A 22676-nucleotide genomic window follows, 5' to 3' on the forward strand; every position below is an offset into this window, starting at 1 on the left:
AATAGCTATTTTACTTCTCATTCTATTGCTTTCCTCTACTTTTTCATGTGACATAATAAATTGAACCAAGTAGATGGTTGTGCATTGGAACCTTGGAAACGAAAAATTCACTCATTTTAGTCTTTTCTTACTTCAGTTTATGTATATATAAAAAAGGATTAAAATAAATAACGTTTTGTCAAATCAATGATTAAAGTGATTTTTTTAAAAAAAAAATTGGAGACTAAAATTATGGAAGCTTATAATTGAAGGGACTAAAATAAGTATTCACTAAAGGAGATTTGTATTACCACTGCTGGTTAGTTTGTTTTTGTTTTGAACTTTGGTATGTCACTGCTTCTTGCTTCCTCTATTCCTTCCTGGTGATTTCAGTGTAATACACTCCCAACATTATAATTCTCAATCATTGTGTTGAAACTGATCGGAAGTTGTATATTTTTCAAAACTCTGCGCCATAGTGAATAGGAATGACCTATATAAGTCAATAATATATGGGATAACCCTTGATTCATTCAAGAGGTTCTTTTAACCACTTAAGGAGTATAACACATCTAGCCTGCTTCTATATTCACATCGGGTTCTAGCTGGAGTTTTTTTCTCACAATGATTATGTGAGTAAAGGATCTTAGGCTTGGAAAATTTCTATTTAGGAATATATGTATGCCATGTCACTAGCTGTTTGATGCTGAACTGAGCATTGGATGTAATTTTTTAGGAGAAACTGCAACCTATACTCTTCAAAATTTGAGTGAAATGGTTACATGTTAGTCTTCTTTTTTTTATTTATCAACTTAAAAAGATAACACATTAAAAAAAGCATTATTGATATTTATAGTAAAACTATTTTTAACCTTTAAATGTAATATTTAATATTTTTATTTATGCTAAATGTATAAAATATTTAAGAATAAGGTAAAAATAAGGGCAAAAGATGATACTCAATAATGTCTTGAATTTTTCAAATGGACAAATAATATAAATAAAAAATTTCTTTCATAAATACACAAAAAAGGAATTTAGTTGTATTTTTGGTTCCCTAAATCTTTTGAGCCAATTAAGTCCTTCAATTATAAAAATTTAGTAAATTCGGTCTCCTATCAAATTTTTTCTACCTATACCTGCAAATTCTTGTTTTCTATCCAAAATATTTACAATATTGAATTAATTAAATTTTTTTTACTTAATTTACTGATTAAAATATCAAATTTCATTAAAGAAAAAACTTGACTTTTTTCTTTTCAAATCTTAATCTCACATTTTATAAAATTTCAGTTTTTTTTTTATCAAGTTTTTACTCTCTCTTTTTTTTTTTTTTACTTTTATACTTTTAAAATTATTTCATATTCTTATTTCATTTCAAACCTCTTAAAGAATTCCATAGAAAACAATTTAAGAATTTTAAGTAGAAAAAAGTCAATAAAATATCAATTTTGAATAATTTAAAAGTTGATAAATTTAATTAACTTTTAAAAACTATAAGACTAAAAGCATGTGCAAAAAATTATTTGATGTGAGAATTGTCATCAAGTTTTGGTGAGAGATTAATTTATTGACCTTTTTTCCTTACGTTGAAAAGTTTTTATTTTTTATTTACAATCATGTATTCTTTATATAAAAGATAATTTTATTTGAGGTAGGAAAGACTATATTATATACGATAAATTTATTTCTTTAAGTATTCAATACATATTTAAAAACTCAAACTCAACATCATCAATTAAACTCTTCCTCGTGCATGCAGAGAAGTTTTATCATCACTTTTCATCTTTCTAAAGATTAAGGCATCTTGTAATTTATCATTGCTGAAAAAGGTAAATGTTTATTTTTTAATAAATCCTTAATCATTTGTGTCAATGTTCATTAGTAAGTACAGGACAATAACATCATATTTTTAAAATAATTATAAGTATTTTTATTAAAAATATTTATTATATTAAAAATTAATCCTAATGAACATTAATAAAAATTATAATATTAAAATTTTCATTTTATCCTTAAACCTACATAAAAAACAAATGAATGATTCCTATGAAAGAGTGAAACGGTCCGTGAGGCTAACGTATGTGCATATGTTAATATGATTATTATTTTCATCCCAATTCAGAGCTTCTCTTTTATGTCAATAGGATAAACTGTTAATGAAAAGTCTTCTGGTTGTGAATGGGTAAGCAGCTTTGAACCAAAATATAATCTGCCTCCATCCTTCCCCTTGAATAATTCGACTTCAAAAGACTATAACAATATATAAACAACAATTGTTTTAATTAAACTTGAAATTATATATATTAATTCTGAGCATGTTATATTCAAGAGGTATATGTCTTAAATGTCAATTGCAAAATGTGTCATTGTTAATAGAATTTCTGAATTCTGCTAGTAGTTGTTCTTATTCTTCTCCAACTTTCTTTCAAGTTTTCTTTTAATGTTTGGAGTTTTGTGTAAAAATTTAAAAAACTATTTATTAATTTTAATAAGATAATTAAAGTGAGGAAAAAAAATACTATGATCACAAAGACGTGTCTCTGTGTGTAATTTTGACGTAATCACAAACGTATTAGGAACATAATTGTCTTAGTTTGAATATTCTTGCAAGTTGGAAGAGCCAAAAGCAGCGTCAATAATTCAGCCATAGGTCAAACTGTTACATCCTATGCATACTCATCCCCTTGGCACTGTGAGAGAACAAATAATGTATCAAATACAACGTACTTCATCCATTTCTTTTCACTATTAAAACATTTTTTAATTATATTTTTATGAAAATTTATTTTTTTTACTTTTTATTAATATAAAAATCATACATTTATAATTTGATGAGATTAAAATTTTTTTTTTATCAAATATAGAGACTAAAAATAAATAAAAATTTTATGAAGACAAAAATTAAAAATATATTTTGTTCAGGGACAAATAATTTGCTCATATAAAATTTTTAATTTGTCCATATAAAATCTTGAAATAATATTAACTATTATTTTTTTTCAATGTGTTTTTATCATATAAAAGTCTTATATACACTTAAATCACTTACATCAGTTGAGTTGTCTAAAGACAAAATTGAAACTCGCTAATAACAGATAAGTTAAGAGGGTTTTTAAGTAATTCTAATAAAGTAATTGAATTTTTTAATAAATAATTAAGAATAGATGTATTATTTAATCTAGTTTTAATTTTTGAGTTAATAAAATTTTTAATTATTTATCTTTTAAGATAATGTATACTTCAAAAGAAAAGAAGCTAATAATTAAATTGTTATAATAAATAAACATATTTTTTAAGAACTACTCTTAATATGAGGGTTAGCATGTAATTGTTAATCTACTTAAGCATTTATATAAGATGGTAAAAATGAGTATTATTAAAAAATAATTAAAATTTTAAAAATCTTTAAATGATAAATATTTAGAGATAAATTTTAAAAAAATAAGAAATATACTATAAAAAATGGAGAAGCAAATAAATTTAGTTTTCTTCTTTTGTAAATTTCAAGTAAAAGAAAATTTAGGAAAAGGCCAAGTTTTTTAAGTTTTAACTAAATTAATTAAAATATAGAAAGCAAAGTTACATATAAAGGTGGAAGGAGTGCATGTCTTCCTTTGTTAGACATTTTACCTTTGCCTTGGTAATGTCACATCACTGTTTAGCCGTCTCTTCAAAAATATACATTTTTCTTGTTGAATATTCATCAATGGACTATGAAAATGCTAAATCTTAGCTGGTCCAACCTCAGTTACACTCACGACAAATCTAATTTTTATTTTGTTAACTTCAATCCATTTTAAAGATTAAATTTAAATATTTAAAAAAAACTTGAAAAATATATTATATTAATAAATGTTTGTAATTAAAAGTTAATACGTGTAAATATTTAAATTTAATATGAAAGACTGACGTTGAACTAATGTGACCATGAAAAAAAAAATCTTAAATTAACATATAATTAATTGCTTACTCAAGTCTCAATCGTCACACTAATTCTGAAACAGTGCCCCGTTTATCTACAATCATGTTAATTGCATGGGTTAATGACAGCAATAAGAGTCATCTGAACTGCTTTAGTTTTCACTTTTGTATTTTTAACATAATTTTTTTGATAAAGATTATTATTTAAAATGTTTTATGTTTAATTTTAAAAATAAAATAAATAAAAATTTAATGAAATATAAAAAATATTAATATTAATATTTAGAGTTAATTTTGAATGACTAAAATTAGTAAATTTTTATTAAAAATTTATCATATTAAAAATATAAAAAAATGAGCATTTTTTAATAAAATATTTTAATTTCAAAACTTAAAATTAACACTAAAACTGAAATGAACAAAAAACATAATACTAAAAATATACTTATATAATTTTTTAATTTTAAAATTAATGCTAAAAATTGAAATTAATAAAATAAAAACAATACCAAAAATATCTTTGTATTGACTAGTCCGTTGCCACTCCAGTGACTCCCAAAATTCATGTCGATTTCAAAATACTCCCACTCTCCTTTAAATCAAAGTGTACATTTTATCCATCATAGGGGAAGGATTTATCAATACTTTGGGGATTATAGTTTTTTATTTTTTAAATAACTGTATTAATATCATTTTAAAAGTTATTTTTAATTATTTAAAATAACTTTATAAAAATATTATACTTTTATATTTTTACATGATAAATATTTATTTATTTTATAAAATATCACTACTTTTAAAATTTTAAAATTAACCTTACTAATTGATATTAATTTTAAATTTTTTCACAACTTTAGAGTCAGCAATGTAACATTTGAAAAAAAAAAATTGAATAACTTTATAAAGTATGAGATTAGGATTTGAAATTAAGATTTTTTTTATTTAATTGCATTATTTAGATAACAGCTAATTTTAGTTGTTGGTTAAAAAAATCTTTAATAAATCAATAATTATTAGAAAGAATTATAAATATTTTTATAGTCTTAAATGAAAAAATTAAAATAAATAAACCATTTAAATAAAATAGAAAAATAATATTATTTAAGTCTTGTTAATAAATATTATAAGAACATTAAATAATTAATAAATATTTTTATTAAAAAAATACGTTCAATGTGTTGAATGAAGTATAATAAATAATATTTTATTAAAATTTATAATATTTAATGTAATTAATATATTAAATTTTTAATATTTAAAATTTATTATTTTAAAAATTTTGTTCTGTATAATTAAATATACGTTAAAAATTATGTTAATATTTTAAAATATTAAATATTTGGAAATTTATTAATTAAAAAGTTGGGTTTTGGAACCCACCTGACTAGACAGAGCACTATCATAGAAAGTGTTGGGAAAGATACGATCTGGTGACTGACTCAAACTGGCTTGGAATTAAAAAATTGAAAAGTCAAACATTTTATGCCATTAAGAAAGTTTTGGTTTCCTAAAAGGAGTCAGAATTCTAACGCATGCTTTTACTCCTTTAGCACAATTTTATTATTGCATTTAATGTTTAAGTCGTCATTAGTACTACAATTACTCTACATGCATATTTTTTATTATTTTTATTCTACCAATAAAAACAACAAACCCAATTATAACTGATTGAAATTGAATCTACAAGACTAAGACCAAACCCCAATAATAAAATCTATATCATTCGCCTCTTTCATAAACCCCAACTTTCCCAATATTTGACTATTTTACACCCAACTTCGACCCTTTCTCCCTGTTAATTTCTCTTTTCATTCTCTGCCATGGAAGATGATGAGGCATGCATCACAAGCCTAAGTCTTGGACTTGGATTAGAAGGGTATGTACCAAAGAAGGAAAAGCAGAATATAAACAAGCCACTGCCTTGTTTGGACCTAACGATTGAGCTTTGTCCAAAAGGGGAAGCCATAGAGGTGGATCAACAGCATCATAAGGCCGAAGGATCGATTTTGAAGGACCCAAATGAAAGGAGTCCTGAAAACAACAATCGCTATAACGGTAGCAGAAAGAAGCTGAAGCTTACAAAGGAGCAATCAGCCACGTTGGAGAATAACTTCAAGCTGCACACCACTCTTAACCTTGTATTGATCCATTCTTCCATATTCTGAAATTTTCTCTCCTTTTCATTTTCACAATTGCCTTGAGCATCTTGATACCGATCCTTGATTGTTTTTTAAATTTTATGGAAGCTAATTAAATTGCATGTTGAATATGGCACTGAAGTTGTATATACATATCAAATTATGATATATATGTGTGTGTGATTACTATTATATTATACATATACATATCCATTATTTGTTTCTTTTATTAAAATTTAATGATTTTGTAAATCACGTACAATATTTCACAGCATAAGAACATACATATGTATAGCAAATTTTTATTAAAAAATATATTTAATAGTATCAATACATTTAATTAAATTAAAATTTGTAATTTTTATTAAAAAATCTTCCTGGGTCGAAAAAAAACGATAGGTTGATTTTGGTTCCACATGCAGGTACAGAAACAGGCACTTGCAGAGCAATTGAATTTAAAGCATAGGCAAGTTGAAGTTTGGTTTCAGAACCGAAGAGCAAGGTATGGCATGGATGTGGAATATATGGTTGGCTTTATCGTTTCATGGGCTTCAATTTCTGGGGTGTTCAATTTTGGATATATCTTATTGTAACTTTTTTTTCTTCTTCGTCAAGTTTCTCTTTGATTCCCATCTCATCAGAAAAAGGAGCCTTTTTTTCGCTTTATTTTTCTTCTATATCTTTTTGTATTGACTTGACTATACTTAATATGAGCAATATTATGTTGACTTTTCAGGACCAAGCTGAAACAAACAGAGGTAGATTGCGAGTTTTTGAAGAAATGCTGTAAAAAACTAAGCGAAGAGAACCAAAGGTTGAAGAAGGAATTGCAAGAGCTACGAGCACTAAAAGTTGGACCGTCCCCCCTGCACATTCAACTGTCCAAGGCTACAACCTTAACCTTATGTTCATCGTGCGAGGGGCTATTGAAGCCCAATGAAGGAAACAAAGCAACCGTTTCCGATGTGGTCCGAAACAACCATCACAAATTGCAAAGCAGCATAGAATTAGAGGGCATTTAGATGGTATAGTTATGAAGAACTCAAATTTTATGAATTATATTTGAACGTCAATATCAAACATATCAATAGTTAATTAATCAGGAAAATTACATAAATGTTCAGTCCCCACATCAAATAATGGGTGTATATAGGACTGCGGAAGGCTAGCTAGATAGTTAAATGGGTGACTCTTTTTATTCATTCAAGTACAAATTAATCAAAATTAACCCACCATTTGCTTTAGTTTGATTTTGCTCTCTCTCTCTCTTCCCTTTAAACGAATCTGTACGGACGGGAATATGTGATGAAATGGTTGAAATTAAGACGAGACAAATCAGATGATTTCCTCCTAGTGTCACTCGGGTGTGTTTAGATTCAATATAAACAAAATGATAAATTAAAATTTAATGTAAAAGATATAATTAATAATGTTGAAGTAACATGAATTTAAATATGCATTAATTAGACATTGTATGTGTGCTTTATTTATTTTATTAGAAAGAAATAATATTTTTTATTAGTTTTATAAGAAAACTTATAAAAATAACCATTTTCTAAAATATAAGCGTTGTTTTTGTAGTTGTTATCCATGAAGTGAAAGATGGGTATTGACGTTCAAAATCTTATAATGGCCACTAGCTAATTAAGTATTCCCTTCAGAAGTCTATCCATGAAGGGGTAAATCACGTTGATGACTAGAAACAGGAATGGGTCCAATCTATACAAAAACACGTTTCTGATCTCATTTTTTCAATTTTTTTCGTACGGAAATATTCTCTAATATCTTGTTGATTAATTTATAATGCCATATGTGTAATTTATTAAACACTTTTCTCCGTCGTGATTGTAACTTACAGTTATTTTTTAACCTTAAACACTAAAAAAATCAAATGTTTTGAAGGATTAGCTGGTCAGTTAAAATTTATTAAAAATTATAAAATGAGGGATCGTTTTATTAAATTAAGAGAAAATTTACATAATTTTGTTAGCAGTATATTTTTAATTACATTTTAATGCTTTTTAACACATTAATTGACTAAAATTTATTCAATTTTTAAAAATATAAGTTAGACTTATTAATTAATTATGAGACCCATATAATTTTTGATCAATTTTAGTTGATGATAAAAAATGTGTTAGAAAGATATTCCGAACGTTTCTCTTTTAATATATGCCTTTGGACATATGTAAGAAAATCTAGTAATAATTACTACCGTGATTTTATTTATAAAAAACAAATACTTAATAAAAAGTAAATACTATAAATTTATACTTTATTTTAAAAATACTCACACTGTTGAATGGTCAAATTTGAGTCTTATATATTAAATAAATGAGTGTTTTTTTGAACACAAACTTTAAAATAACTAAAAATATATATAAAAAAAATTAATAATCGATGCATCATAAAACAAGTTTTAGTTATTATAACTTAGATAAAAAAAAAATACTAATAATGAATTTTTTACAAGCATGACTATATCTCTCAATAATCCTAGCAACTATTATATCAACTGAAGGAGACTCATAAGATACTTACCAAGAAGCAATAGTTTTGATCTCTATCTCTTTCTTGGTGTGCTTTAATTTAGTCAACGGACCAATCCTGAAGGGGTCACAAATCAGAATATATGTGAGGTACAATCTCGTAGCATCTTCCGAGCAAGTGAAGTGCTAATACATCTAATATAGAAAACACCAGCAACAGCAGCGAGAGTGCGTTCGTTCATAATGCCATTATGCCCAAATACATGATGCAGAATACAGATGGAAAAGCTTGATAACGTGTTTCTCGGGGCTACACAAGATGAATATTTAGAAATATTAATGTACCCCCACCCAAACACTAATTTTCTGCTTAAATCACGATGAAAGGGACACAACAATGATGCAAGTTTTTGCTCTCCATTTCCTTATTAGTAAGATGCAGTCTCATGTAATATTAGTGAACACTTGTGTGTGAAATTATTCAACACTGCTCTGGCAATAGTGGGTTAAATTACTCTAAACTTTTATTCTGTTAGAAAAAAAAGAATAACCCAAATATGTTAATATACATAGGATGTGATTTTGTTTTATAATTAATATGATAAACTTTAAATAATTACAATGTAATTATATAATATAATGAACTTAATTAAAATACACTGACAGTATAATTTTTTTCATAATATTATTCAATTATAGATTACAATGAAGATCACTGGCTTATACAATAATTACTTTGAAAGGTTAGATTGATCTGCAATCTATTCTCATACGAGATAATATAAAAAATTTTACATTTAAAATGTATAAAAAATTATCTCTAATATTCTGTATAACTATGAATTGGAGAGATTCAACTCTTTTCATAATATTCCAATATGCATTATAAGATAATAGGATTAAACTTAAAATTCAATATATGTAAATACGGTACAAAATTTGGTAAATTAACGTATTTATGAGATAAAATTATCAGCTCTCTTGCTAGTGTAACGTTTTAATTTTATAACAATATAAGCTACTATTCACGATTGTCTCATTATTCCAACACTTTCTTCATGTAAAAATTAAAGTTATATTATTTTTATTTTTTTGTTTAGAAAGAAATAATATCTATATATTTTTTTTATAAAAAATTAAGATAATATTTGTTATTCTTTACCTAATACTCTTTTCTCCATATAAATATTTATACTAATTTTGTAATTCAATAGTAAATAACAAACCCATCAATAAAAGAAATTAAAAAAAAGTAATAAATTAGAATAAAATGGTTCAATTCTGTTGTATGTACAGATTCTTCTCTTTCTAAATAAATCGGAACAAAGTAATATATAATTTTATAACTTATCACAGTATGAGTTGTAGTTACTAACCAGTATACTTTTTTTTTTTTTGGTTCTTTTTATAAGTCGCTCTCTAGAATATTTTAGTGATCTATGAGAATAAAAACTTATAAAAAAGAGTTAGTAAAAACTTAAATTAAAATTAACATAAATAATGTTAATAATAGAGTTAAGTTTAATAATATTTTATGAGAATAAAATTATTATATTAAAATAATTTAATAAAATCAACTAATTTAACTATTTTTATTGATTTGTTTCATTTAATTAAAAGTATCTTATAAAAAAGACAAAAAAAATTATATATCTACATTTATGTTTCACCCTACATTTATTATGTTTTACTATTTTTATTTTTTTAATTTTATTTCAAAAGTTTTGTTATATAAAATTTCAAGACTTTTTAAATTAGTTTTTCACTTGTACCTTTATCTATCTGTGAGAAATTAGAGAAGAATAAATTACGTGATTGGAGGTATAAGTGAGAGTATTTTATTAAACATTTGATAACATTAATCACTAATTAAACTCACTTAATCTGTGTGTAGAATATTAAATATCAAACATATGAAATAAAGGGAGTACCAAATATAAGTTTTCATCGTTAAAGAGTGTTTTTAGGGACTACTATGTCATATCCTTTTTCTTAGATATTTCTTTTGAATATTTGAGTGACTTACCCCAAATAAAAAAGCATAATAAAAATAAATATACATATATTATAAAAATTATTTAAAAAATTACATAATTCAATGCAATTAAGTGCATTGAAATTATTAAATGTTACAATTTAAAATATTATTTACGGATTTGGTTAATTTTAATTTTAGAACTCAGGAACAGTTAATAAATAGTGATTTTTTACTTAAAAAAATAATTATTATATTTTTATACCTCTAATACTATAAATAATAAAAAAACAATAATACTTTTGATTGTGTAAATTCAATACTAAAGGCTAGAATTAACAAACTGATTTTTTATTATGTTCGTTTTCACGCATGCTAAAAAAATTATTTATTATATAATGCACTTTATATCGGAAATATTGTAAATAGAAGATATTTTCTACTTTTATTAATATTTATAGACCTATTATTTTATTTTTATTATATTTTAAATATTTGTAATGGAATATTATAAATAAAAAATATATTGTTTAACATTTCTTACACAAATTTTCAAAAACAAAAATATATTAAAATTAAAAACAAAAAAAATATACTTTAGTTAGGAAGTTGTTATAGTTTTATATATTAAAATTATATATTTTTATATTATAATTATAACTAACATGGTACACATTAAATGATAATATTTAAAAAAAAAACTTTATTAACTTCATTTTTAAAATTAAATTTAAACATTTAAAGGTCATAATTGTTTTACTGAAAAAGACTATTATATAAAAATATAAAATTATAATAAGTTTTTTTAATAAAAATTTACTATTATTCAATCCTTAAATTCAATGTTAAAAAATTGAGATTAATATTTTTTAACATGTTAAAATATTCACAAACACTTTGATATAATTGATATGCGGTAAAAATTAGATTTAATTTTTCTTTAATTGTAATATAAATATGACGAGAGACTAGGACAACTTCACGGGTTGAGGAGGCGTACAAAGAGGCGGCGGGAGACAACAAAGACACCGGAACGCAACTTCCCCGCCGTAACTGAAAACAAGGAATTGGTGATGGTGGAGCTGTTGTCGCCACTGAATTGAAGTATGACGGCGTCGTTTTAGCTATAGTGGCATGGGTTAGGAAGAAGATAGGACCTGGTGTGTTGATGGATCTCCATTGACGAGTATGTTAGCTTATATGAGCATCCCCTCCGATTCATTCTGAATGTCATAATACCTAACCTGTGTTCGTCTACATCCATGCACTCATCCTTGTCATCACCATTCAAAGCCTTAACAATAATTCCTACCACACCCACTCAGTTTCCCATTCTTCAAGATTTTGACTTGGTAGCTTCCGAGCTAAGCAAATTTCCTTGCGTGCTCTACATAAACACCTACCTTTATATTATAAATACTTATTATTCAATATATCTTCATTTTATAAAACCATTTTTTTAAATATGCTATTCAAAATATTTACTTTAATAAATAATATATGAATTTAATTGTAATATATTGATGCTTTATTATTTAATTATAAATTACTGTATTAACAATATTTTATGATAAATGATTAAAAAGTCATATATATTATATATTTTAATTGTTTAATAATCCCTCACCCAACGAGATATCATGATCAGGAGTCTTTGGAGCATGGAACGCCAAAAACGGTGACTTTGGTCACCAATCATTTGGAATACAAAAAGCCGTTTTCTTTTTCGTATTGTAAACTTCTTTAGATTTACGTCAAATTTATTGAAAGGTGAATGTATTTTTAATATTTATAAATTATAATTTTTATATTAAAATATATTTTAATGTAATTTTATAAATTTTTAAATATGCACTACATACTTTTAAGATATTTTATTTTCTTTTTTTATTATAATTGATGCAAATCAATTAATTATTAATTTTTATTATGAAATTGATGTTAATAAAACATTCATCTAATATCTATATAAACAGATATATCGTACCACCAATTTAACTTTTTATATTATAAATATATATTCAAGAAAAATAAAAACAATCATTTTCCTTACACATAATGGCGTGAACGGTGCTATTGCTTCGTGGAAAAGTTTGAACATAAATGCATGCAACCTCATGCGATAGTGTTGCAAAATCTTAATTTCATGATAAGTCCACAATCAAAGAAGAATCCTGTTCATATTTAATTTACCCTCGATAAATTTATCTGACCAAAGGCACTATGAAAAGGAACCAAGAGGACAGTGATTTTTGAATATACACACACAAATAAATAAACAAATTTTCAAATATTAAAATAGTTTTTATTTGTATAGATTTTGTCTAACAAAAGTTAAATGATTAATAAAGAAAATTGAATGTCTATACCAGTAAATAATGTATTATACAGGTCTGTTGTCATAAGTTGATATATGTTATTATAGTATATCAAGTATCCATTAATATGATACATTATACTCAGTGTAGACTCAATATTATTTCAAAAAGATTGTAGATTCTATATAAAGTGATAATTTGGACCTAAGTGTTTAGTTATTTTATTTTTAATGAAAATTCTTAAAGAAAAGCATTCTTGAAAATGAGAAAACATGCGTGGGATATGATAAATTTCTACCTAACCAAATTTTAATTGATCTAATCCAAAGAAAAAAGTTTTAAAAATCCCGATTTTAACAAAGCAAAATTGACACTTTGTTAAGTTAATGATAAGAATAGAAATGAATTGCTTAGTTTTAATCTCCTTTTTTTATAATAACATTGGCGAGTAGACTAATTTTTTTTATATAAATAATAACATTCTAATAGTTTAACTTTTTTAATTATTGTTGCCCTTATAAACAGACGTAACTTTTATAAAATTGAAATTGATATAAACAAAGAGTTTATTTTGATTGACAAGTGATTCAGTATTACTTAAACAAGATTTTGAATTTAAATTTTTATATATATAAAAAATCTCTAGTAATACACTTACCTACTATATCTAGATGCACAATTTAAATCAGATTAAATTAGATATGAAATAAAAAAAAATACAAACCTTACAATGAATTCATCTTTTGACATTTTTTTAATTCTAATTTTTAGAGAAAAAACACAAAATATCATATTAATTCTCTAAATTTTAAAAGATATATTTCAAACTTTCAAATTTTAATATATGTCAAATTAATTTTTCGTTAATTTATCTTACAAATTACTTCTAACAAATAACACTGATATTTTGAGTTATGTGTAATTTAATCCATAATCTTTAAAAATGTTCAAATGATTAAAGAGTCAAAGTACAACTTTGTAAAATTCCAAAAACTAAATTATGCATAACACAAGCCTCAAAGTGTTGATTCATAGTTTTTTCTAATTTTTACACTGGTTTATAAATTTATCACTTGATCTCTCTGCTCCTTCGATTCCTCATATCTCTAAGGTTATACCCTCCAAGTGTTTAACCTTCTAACTCTTAAGGATGGTGTTTGGGCCAATTATTGGACCATTTGAAGGAACAAATCTTTAAAGTATGTTTAGAAATATGGTAGGAGGAATTGTTATACTAACTTCTCATAGTAACAGAATGTACCAAGTGTATTATTTGTTACAGGAGGAATCTTGTCTATTAGAGGTTTGTAAATATAATTAAATTGAGTTGAACTAGAAACAAAAACGGAATTATTAGACTTTAGAAGTTCTGCATTACTTCTAAATTCTAAGGTAAACCAAGCCCTTTACTATTTTGAGTAAGAAGTTCTGCATGTTGATTTATATTTGTCCTTTTTTCCTCCTCAAAAATATTAACTATTAGGGATCAAGATTCTTCAGAAGTTAAGTGTATGGTGCATTCGATCTTACCCTTCATTACTTTTAAATTATATTCTTATAACTATTGGTTAAGAATAGTCACCATTGGATTATAACTGCATGTTGTGCAGGTTAATTTCGAAATGTAGAGGATCCATTTCCTATTTATATCTTTGGCATTTTTTTATTATCATTGCTGTATTTTCCCAAACAAAACCCAGTAGAAGTTGAGAAATGGTGACTATTCTATCACCCTCTCCCTCTTCGGGTTTCCCCATTACTTGTTCTATTTGGGTCAAAGTAATTGCATACCACTGCACCACATGTTCTCTTATAGAGAGAAAGAAGAGTGAAGGTGAGACAAAACAGGAACATAGGCAAGTAACTAGCCTTGCTCAGGTAACAGAAATAACCTGCTTTTTTTTAATGAATACCCAACTGTCGTTTCATAATTCCGGCGTAGGCATCACCCATTCCCAGGTTGCCTCTGCTCCATACAAATCCTTCATGTTCCAATGTTAATCACAAAATCCCGCGAGCACGATATATAAATTGTTTTAAAATTTATTAAAAATTATATAATTTTTTAAAAATTTATTAAAAATTATAAAACTATGGAGATACACTTAATTTTTATATTACATCAGAAGTATGTTAGTAAGATCTTTTAATTAAATATTTCACTTCCACGATAAAAATTAAAAACACACTTTTAAATATAATTTTTGTTATTGATTATTTTTTTTAAAAATGCATTCTTCTTATGACTGTTACATGATTCACTCAATCAATCAAAACTCTCTCACCCAACAATACAATACGTGCTTCAAAAGCAAAACATTGATACTCTGCATAAATTCGAATTCAATGCATGCATGGCATGGCATGGTACAGTCAAAAACACCCATTAAATTTGCCTGCATCTCCTTCCCTTCAACCCGTGTCAGCTTTTCATGTATGGTCCTCAAATTGAACAGCACGTGGTAATGCCCCGTTAGAGAGGGGTCGGTCCTAGTCCCTTAGACTTCCTTTAGCTATATGCTGAGGACTGAAGAGCCTAAGGAACAGAATGTTGCTCCATATATATTTTACACTGCCCAATAATTGTGCTCAAATTCCGTTTGGTTATGCATAATATATAATTTGTCAAGTTGAATTGAAGTCAATTAATGACGTTTGGTGAAATTTCTGAGCGGATAGATGTGATGTATCAAAAGTCTTTAACTGCATATCCGAGGTACCACAGTTAATGAATGTCCCATTCCCATAACCCACTTACAATACCCCTATCTTTTTCACTAACATCAACACCAATTCCTTTTGCTCTGCTTCTCTCTTTGACCCTTTTTCAATCTCTTGTGGGTCTTCTTCATCATTTTATTTACAATTGCCCTTTTTCCGAGGCGTTTTGTCCTTACAAACTCTTCTAATTCTCTCTTCCTTGCCATTTTTGAATTGAGATAATTGGTGCAATGAGATTGCCCAAGTTGATAGTTCTATTGTGCTTCTTGTTCTTGGCATGCATTGGTTCCAACACTCTGGCAAGAAAGACCTCTCTTGTTAGCAATTTGTTTGATGGAGCTAGGAAAAAGACCACAAAGGAGACACTCCATCATGTCCAGAAGTGCAACAACAAGAGACACCTACTTGGCCATTACTACTTGTCTTGCTCCAAGAAGAACACCAACTTTGATGATAAAAGAGTTGTTCCTACTGGTCCAAATCCATTACACAACAGGTAGAATCATTCGCCATGCAGCAAGACACAATTCATAACAGGATCTTTGTTCCTTAGAATTGTAGTTTTTGTCTCTCTAATCTCTATTATTGTGTATTTTGAAAGAAATGTCAACACTACTCTTCTCCAATTATTTCTCGTCTCAGTTCAAAAATTTTGCCCCCTTTTAATTCTCTTCCTCTCTTTTTATTATATATTATCGTGTACATGACAATTACATGGAAATTGTTTATTTAAAACATTGACACTGCTGCCCTGGCATAATGAAAGCTGTTAAAATTTGGACAAAAGTTATTAAGTTTTTTAGTAATCTTGTTATTAAATAAATATTATGTGTCTTTATTTAATTGAAGAACTATAATAAGAATGTGTGAATTATGAAATATGTTATAAGTTTTTCTTTTGAATGTTTTAGTGTGGCCATAAAATTAGTTGTAACTTTTTCCATTTTTATGCTGCTGTGATTAAGCTCCATTATGAGTATATTGATTGATTGATTCATTATGATCCAAAAGATTAATAAATTGATTCATTTTCCTTAACTCAATGGAGCATAGCATACCCTTTTACCAGTCATCATTTATTGAATATGTGCCATAATCTAAAAGGTTTGTTGATTGATTCAAATTTTTTGCTCAAAGGAGCAAATATAGCACACTCTTTTTCAGAAGGGAATGGGTAGAAAGTGAAACAGAATTGCTATGAGAAAAGGACATAACAATAAATAAGAGGGGAGGCGTTTCTTATATTTTTTGGGTGTGATTCATGGGTTAAAAAGAGAAATTAGGTGGTTGTGATTTGATCCATTGACCAGTATTAGTAATGAATAATGAATAAACAGCATTGAATATGTGTCGGGGAAGAATTGAATGTGATGCCTGAGGGATATCTGCCACTCAGTATTAAATTCGAAGGGCAAAGTTTAAACATATACAGTCGTTTTGTGTATGTCTCTCCCTATTTGTTGCTCAACAAAAGCAACTTTTTGACGAAACCATGCTGCTTTTCCTTTCTTGTTTTCAATCTCTTTCTAACGTTTTTACATCTCGAGGATATGCACGCCGATTGTTGACAAAACTTTTTAATAAGATTTTTTTTAAAATTGTGCAATATTGTATAGAATAACAAAAATATATGAAACTATTTTATAAAAAATTATAGCATTTAATATTATTAATACATTTAATTACTGTAAATTTTATAATTTTTTTTAAAAATTAATATATATAACTTATTATTCTGTGTAATATTGCATAGATTAAAAAAATTCTTTTAATAAATAGTATTTATTATGAGAGGTTTAGCATTTTTTATATTTTTTATTAATTATATTTTTTAAAAATTATATTTTTTGATAAAAAAATTATATTATTAATTGTTCATTTAAATATAATTAAATTAAAAAAATAATATAAGACAATTATAATATGAGAATATGTGTAAAATATTACATAAAAATTAATTCACACACACACACACACATATATATATATATATATATATATATATATATATATAATATGACAATATAGAGAGACAAAATAAACTAAATTTAAATATTAAGGATAGTAAAATATATTTTTATTTCATAAAAAGTGTGTTACCTTAAACACATAATAGAAACTTTAATTTACTGTTTATAATATAGGATTAAGAGCATATAATGAGAATTTATAAATGATAAAATTTTATTAAAAGTTATACAATATTATAAAATTTAATGCATTGTAACATTAAATATAATTTATTTTTTCATGTGTAACTAATGTATTTAACACCCTATAGTCTCAACCTTGAACAAATATTAACTTTTTTTAAGAATATTTTATTTTAGTAATTTTATTATGTATCATTAAACACACACCAAAAATTATTAAATATATACTTATATAAAAAAAAAATTCAAAACTAAAAGTAAATTTTTTCATCAACGAAAATAAAATCTAATACTTAATTTTGTAGGTTTAATTTTAGTTTAAAGTGAATATAAAGTAAAGTGATTCATGTTAAATTTTTTAAAATATTTTTCTTTAATTTAATATAAAAATTGTAATTTATGACATTCAATTAAACATAAATTTAAAGGAAAAATTAATTTTATGCAAATTAACTAAATATCTTAGTGAAATAATCAAAGTATTCTTACATCCATTCAATACAATTTTAAAGATACTAACGTGTTTCTAGTTTTTTGTTTAAAATAAAATTTTATTTATAAAATATTTAAAATTAAATGAAAGATGAATAAAGTTTTACTTTTTTACTTTAGAAAAGTTAAATTCTTCTATTACATTCATAAGTTGCATGTTTAGTCGCATCGCCACTAAGCATTCAAAAAATTATACGTTATTATGTTTAAAAATTATGGAGAGAATATTTTGTGATACAGGGAGCATGCTACTCTATCTCTCTCAATCCTCTAACATTCTTTTTATATTTAAAAATAAAATTATAAATTAAGAGAATCAGAAGAAGTAAGCATATAATTATTTTAACAAATTTTCTAGCTTGTGCAAGGTTGCACAGATAAATTCTAATAAATACATTACTTAATTAATGAAGAGAGAGTAAAAAATAATTTTTTTTTAAAAATTATAATAAAACAATTAATACAGATTAATTAAATAGCACATTTATTGACAGGTTGTACATGTTAGAAAACTCATTATTTTAACCTTAAAAGAGATAATTATTAGGAAACAAATACCTTTTATTTTTATTATTTATTTTTAAATTAAGTAAAATGAAAAAAATAAAATTCTATAAACTAAAATTAAATCTCTTAATTTATCATATATAATCTCTATTAATAGAAAATTTTGTTATTTTCATTAATAAAGTAATTAAAACTTTAAAATATTGTTCCACATAGATAATTGAGCCTACTAAGTTCATTAATTATGTAAATAATATGTAAAAATTGATATTTGAAATGAGATTGAAAATAATGAGAGAATAAGAAAGAAGAGAATTCCAAATTCCAAATTCCAAGAGTGCATGCAATCCCAAGAAGCAATTCAACTATACCTTAGCGATCATTAATGTTAATCATATTTGTTTCTTAAAAAACAAATCATATGACCACTTGTTGTTAGTAAAGGGAGGGTGGTTATTGAAATTTGGGTAGTAGTATAATAAAAGACTAATAAACATTATTAGGGTTAATAATGTTTAAGCATAAGTTTAGATAATTTTATTTTCGGTCAACATAAGTTTAGATACATTTAAACATGAATAAATCTAATATGTGAATTGGGGGAACCCATAATCCATTTGGGCTCTTCTACAATCCTTTATTGGATTAAATTGGCCAACCCATTATCCATTTGGGCAAACTGAATCCAATAACTTAAAAGCAGTTTTTGGGTTAAGAATTTGAAAAAAAATGGAGTAGATTATTACTGATGGTTTGGTTTGGGTTATACTTTAGTTTTAACTTATTGGATATTTTGGGCAGCCCTTCACAACCATCTAAAATTTGTCATATTGAAGGGCCTTATAGTACTCAGACAACGAAGAAAATAATAATAATAATAATAATAATAATAATAAAATAATTAATAAGGATTAAAAACAAAATTTTAAAAATGATACGAAATAATAATTAGCAGTAGAAAAAGTTTTACTTTACATGATTTTACATAAATTGAGGTCTGGATGTTTTTTTTTTTCTACGAAGTATTTACAAAAAAAATGCTAAGCAATATAATTTTTTCTAACATATTATTATTAATAAAAATTATTAAAAATTATAAAATAATATTGATTTATTTTTTATTTAATAAATCTTCTTTATAAATCTAAAAAATATTTTAAAAATATATTTAAAGAATGTTACTAAATTTATTTTAAAAGCTAATTAAGCAATCTAGATCATAATAGAGTGCACGCACCTTCTTGATTAAATATATCATCTTTTTTATAATATGTAAAACATAACATCCCTTTAATCATGAAAAGACAGGATGTTGCTTCAATTTTATATATACTGCCATAAAAGATTTTTATTATTCTTGTAGTATATTTAGTTTTTAAATTATTGTAATAGTGTAAATTACATTAAAATGACCTAAAAAGTATAAAATAACAATTAATTTTAATTTTAACAATACTTTTGTTAGAGTTAAGAGTCGATCTTAAATAGCAACTAAATAAAGTCGTAGTTAGGAATTATGACTTCGATACGAATTCTATTCATTTATTTTATAAAGATGACACGAGTCATAGTTGCGACTTCTTTTGAAAAAAAAATATTAACGTCAACTCTTGAAGATAAATAATTATTAATAGTAAATTTTTATTAAAACATATTTATTATATTATATAATTTTAATAAAAAAATTGCTTTTAAATGTTTAAATTTAATTTTAAATATTTAAATGAACAAAATTATTTTTAAAAATATTACAAGGAAGTCACCTTTCATATATATGACTCACCTTAATTCAATAAGTTTGTTAAAATCTATGTTATAACGATAACATGAAATGAATCTTATTAGAATAGGAAAACAGCCACCTTAAAACCTTTAGAAAAGGAGCATTTGGTGATTATATATGTTAATTAGGGACGAGGGGCCATTGGTTAATTAACTAGACCCAAACAATTAAAGAAAAAGAAGATGATTTTGGTGGTGGAAAGTGATTGGTTTTGGATATTGAAGTGGATTGCTTTGAATTTGTTACATGCACACACAATCATTGAAGACAGCATTTTAGTACTGCATGCCTAATCCCTAATCCCAATATAAATGCATGCATTCTTTGATGGTTACAGCAATAATGCCTCATATTTAAACTTATATGAACCACTCTAATCACCACACTGTCCAGCCAAGATTAACTTTAACTACAGTTTTAAAGTGACCCCTCACCAAACACCCTTTGGAACTAACATTTCGTCTTTTTTTTTTCTTTCTTTTTTTAAATAATCAAGTTATATTATTGTTAATTTAATCCTAATATGCAAATTTTATTTTTATTTATCTAAATAAATAATATTTGATGATATAGTAATTTTAGTTTTATTGACTAAATTCATACAACAATAAGTAACGTGCACACTCTTATATTAGCAAAAATTCTTATTATTCCTGTTTGAGAAATAATAATATTCTGACCTCTATCTAAGTAGAATAACGTCCTTCTGTACGTTGCTGGCGTAGGAAGAATACTTGCAAAAGACACTCCGATGTTGAAGTCAGGTTTCAGTTCTGAACAATAAATATTATTTTATAATTAAAAGTCAATCTTTACCTGTATCTCTTACTTTCTCTTTATAGGAGATATAATCTAAATAACTATGTTAGTTTCGTTCATTTGGAAAAACTTATAATAATTTTTATGCAATTGAAAGCAACATAATGAGAAGTGAAAGAAACTAATGTGCAAGGTGTACTGTGGTTGGCATCCAATTTCATAAAACCAAAGAGTAGTTTAAATGAAAGACAGCGATATCACTGAAGACGCAGTTGATTAGAGCACTTTGTTTTCTTTTTAACTAAGATTTCAGACTCAATTTTAATAAGGTATTGATAGAATAGCTGACCCCAGGTTGGTGAAAGTGGACACTTAATTTTAATTAAATCCACACAGTAAAAGATGAATTGGATTAAATGCTAATAAAGGTTAAATAAATATTTTGGTAAAAAAAATAAAAATATAATTTTAATTATTTAAAATCAGCCTAAGACTGATGTTAATAAAACGAAATAGAATAAAAAGTAGATGCTGTGAGGTGTATTGCAGCGGAGAGAAGGAGGGTATGATAAAATAATAAAAATGAATGTTTCCACTCCTTGAAAGGGTAAAAGGGGCATCATCTGTTGGTCATCTTAACAATAAGCCAGAAGTGGTGTAATAATAATAACGGTTTTTTTAAATTTATATTTTGTAACATATAATAAATAATATTTTATCATTCAAAATTATAATTTCAATGTATCAATTTTTTTTCATTTTAATAAAAAATTATATTATATATATATATATATTTATATATTTATTGATAAAATAATAATAATAAAAATATTATTTTCAGTATGATTATGAAATTATTCAACAAGAAATTATTAAATAATATAAAAAATTTTATAACTTAGACTAATGTAATTTAATCTTTCCTATTTAATTAGTATTAAGTAATTTTTATATATAACAGGTAGACTAAATCTATTGTAACAAGAATGAAATAAGGGTTGTCGAAATACATGAAATAGTAGTTCTAATATTCTATTTAAAACTTGAGAAAAAAAATTATATATATTATATATACATACTGTGATATTCATTTATTTTAAACTTAAATTGATTAAAGTTAAACAATGTAAATAAAATTAGAAAATAACAAGTGAGAAATTGTTGATATTGAATTTTATCTATATAGCTCAATTGATCCTTAATATCATATAAATATGACTCTATTAATTAATATTATTGAGTTCTCTTAAGCTATTTTAAATAAATTTTTTACATTTAAAGTTACTAAGAATTATAATCTAATAACGATTCTTTAGTTTATCAAATTATGATTTTATATTAAGTTCAATAACCTAATCAATTAATAACTCTAAACTTATTACTAACATTTTGAGCTATTAGGTGATATGGTTTAGAAAATATTTTCTAATTAAAATCA

General features: G+C 25.0%; 1 protein-coding gene across 1 annotated transcript; it reads left to right on the plus strand.

Moving 5' to 3' along the window:
- The first annotated feature begins 5723 nt into the window (after window positions 1-5723).
- LOC113852319 (homeobox-leucine zipper protein HAT22-like) lies at window positions 5724-7063 on the plus strand. The gene is made up of 3 exons (XM_027482551.1): window positions 5724-6041; window positions 6464-6543; window positions 6778-7063. Exons 1-3 carry the CDS (start codon window positions 5724-5726, stop codon window positions 7061-7063), a joined length of 684 nt encoding a protein of 227 aa, XP_027338352.1.
- Window positions 7064-22676: the final 15613 nt, after the last annotated feature.

Source organism: Abrus precatorius, unplaced genomic scaffold (assembly GCF_003935025.1).
Source record: "Abrus precatorius isolate BTA unplaced genomic scaffold, Abrus_2018 Scaffold10, whole genome shotgun sequence".
Classification (NCBI taxonomy): Eukaryota; Viridiplantae; Streptophyta; class Magnoliopsida; order Fabales; family Fabaceae; genus Abrus; species Abrus precatorius.

Coding starts and splice junctions, on each gene's coding strand:
- LOC113852319 (XM_027482551.1), top strand. CDS start 5,724: ATGGAAGATGATGAGGCATGCATCACAAGCCTAAGTCTTGGACTTGGA. Junction 6,042..6,463: donor TGCACACCACTCTTAACCTT/GTATTGATCCAT, acceptor TTCCACATGCAG/GTACAGAAACAGGCACTTGC. Junction 6,544..6,777: donor TTTCAGAACCGAAGAGCAAG/GTATGGCATGGA, acceptor TTGACTTTTCAG/GACCAAGCTGAAACAAACAG.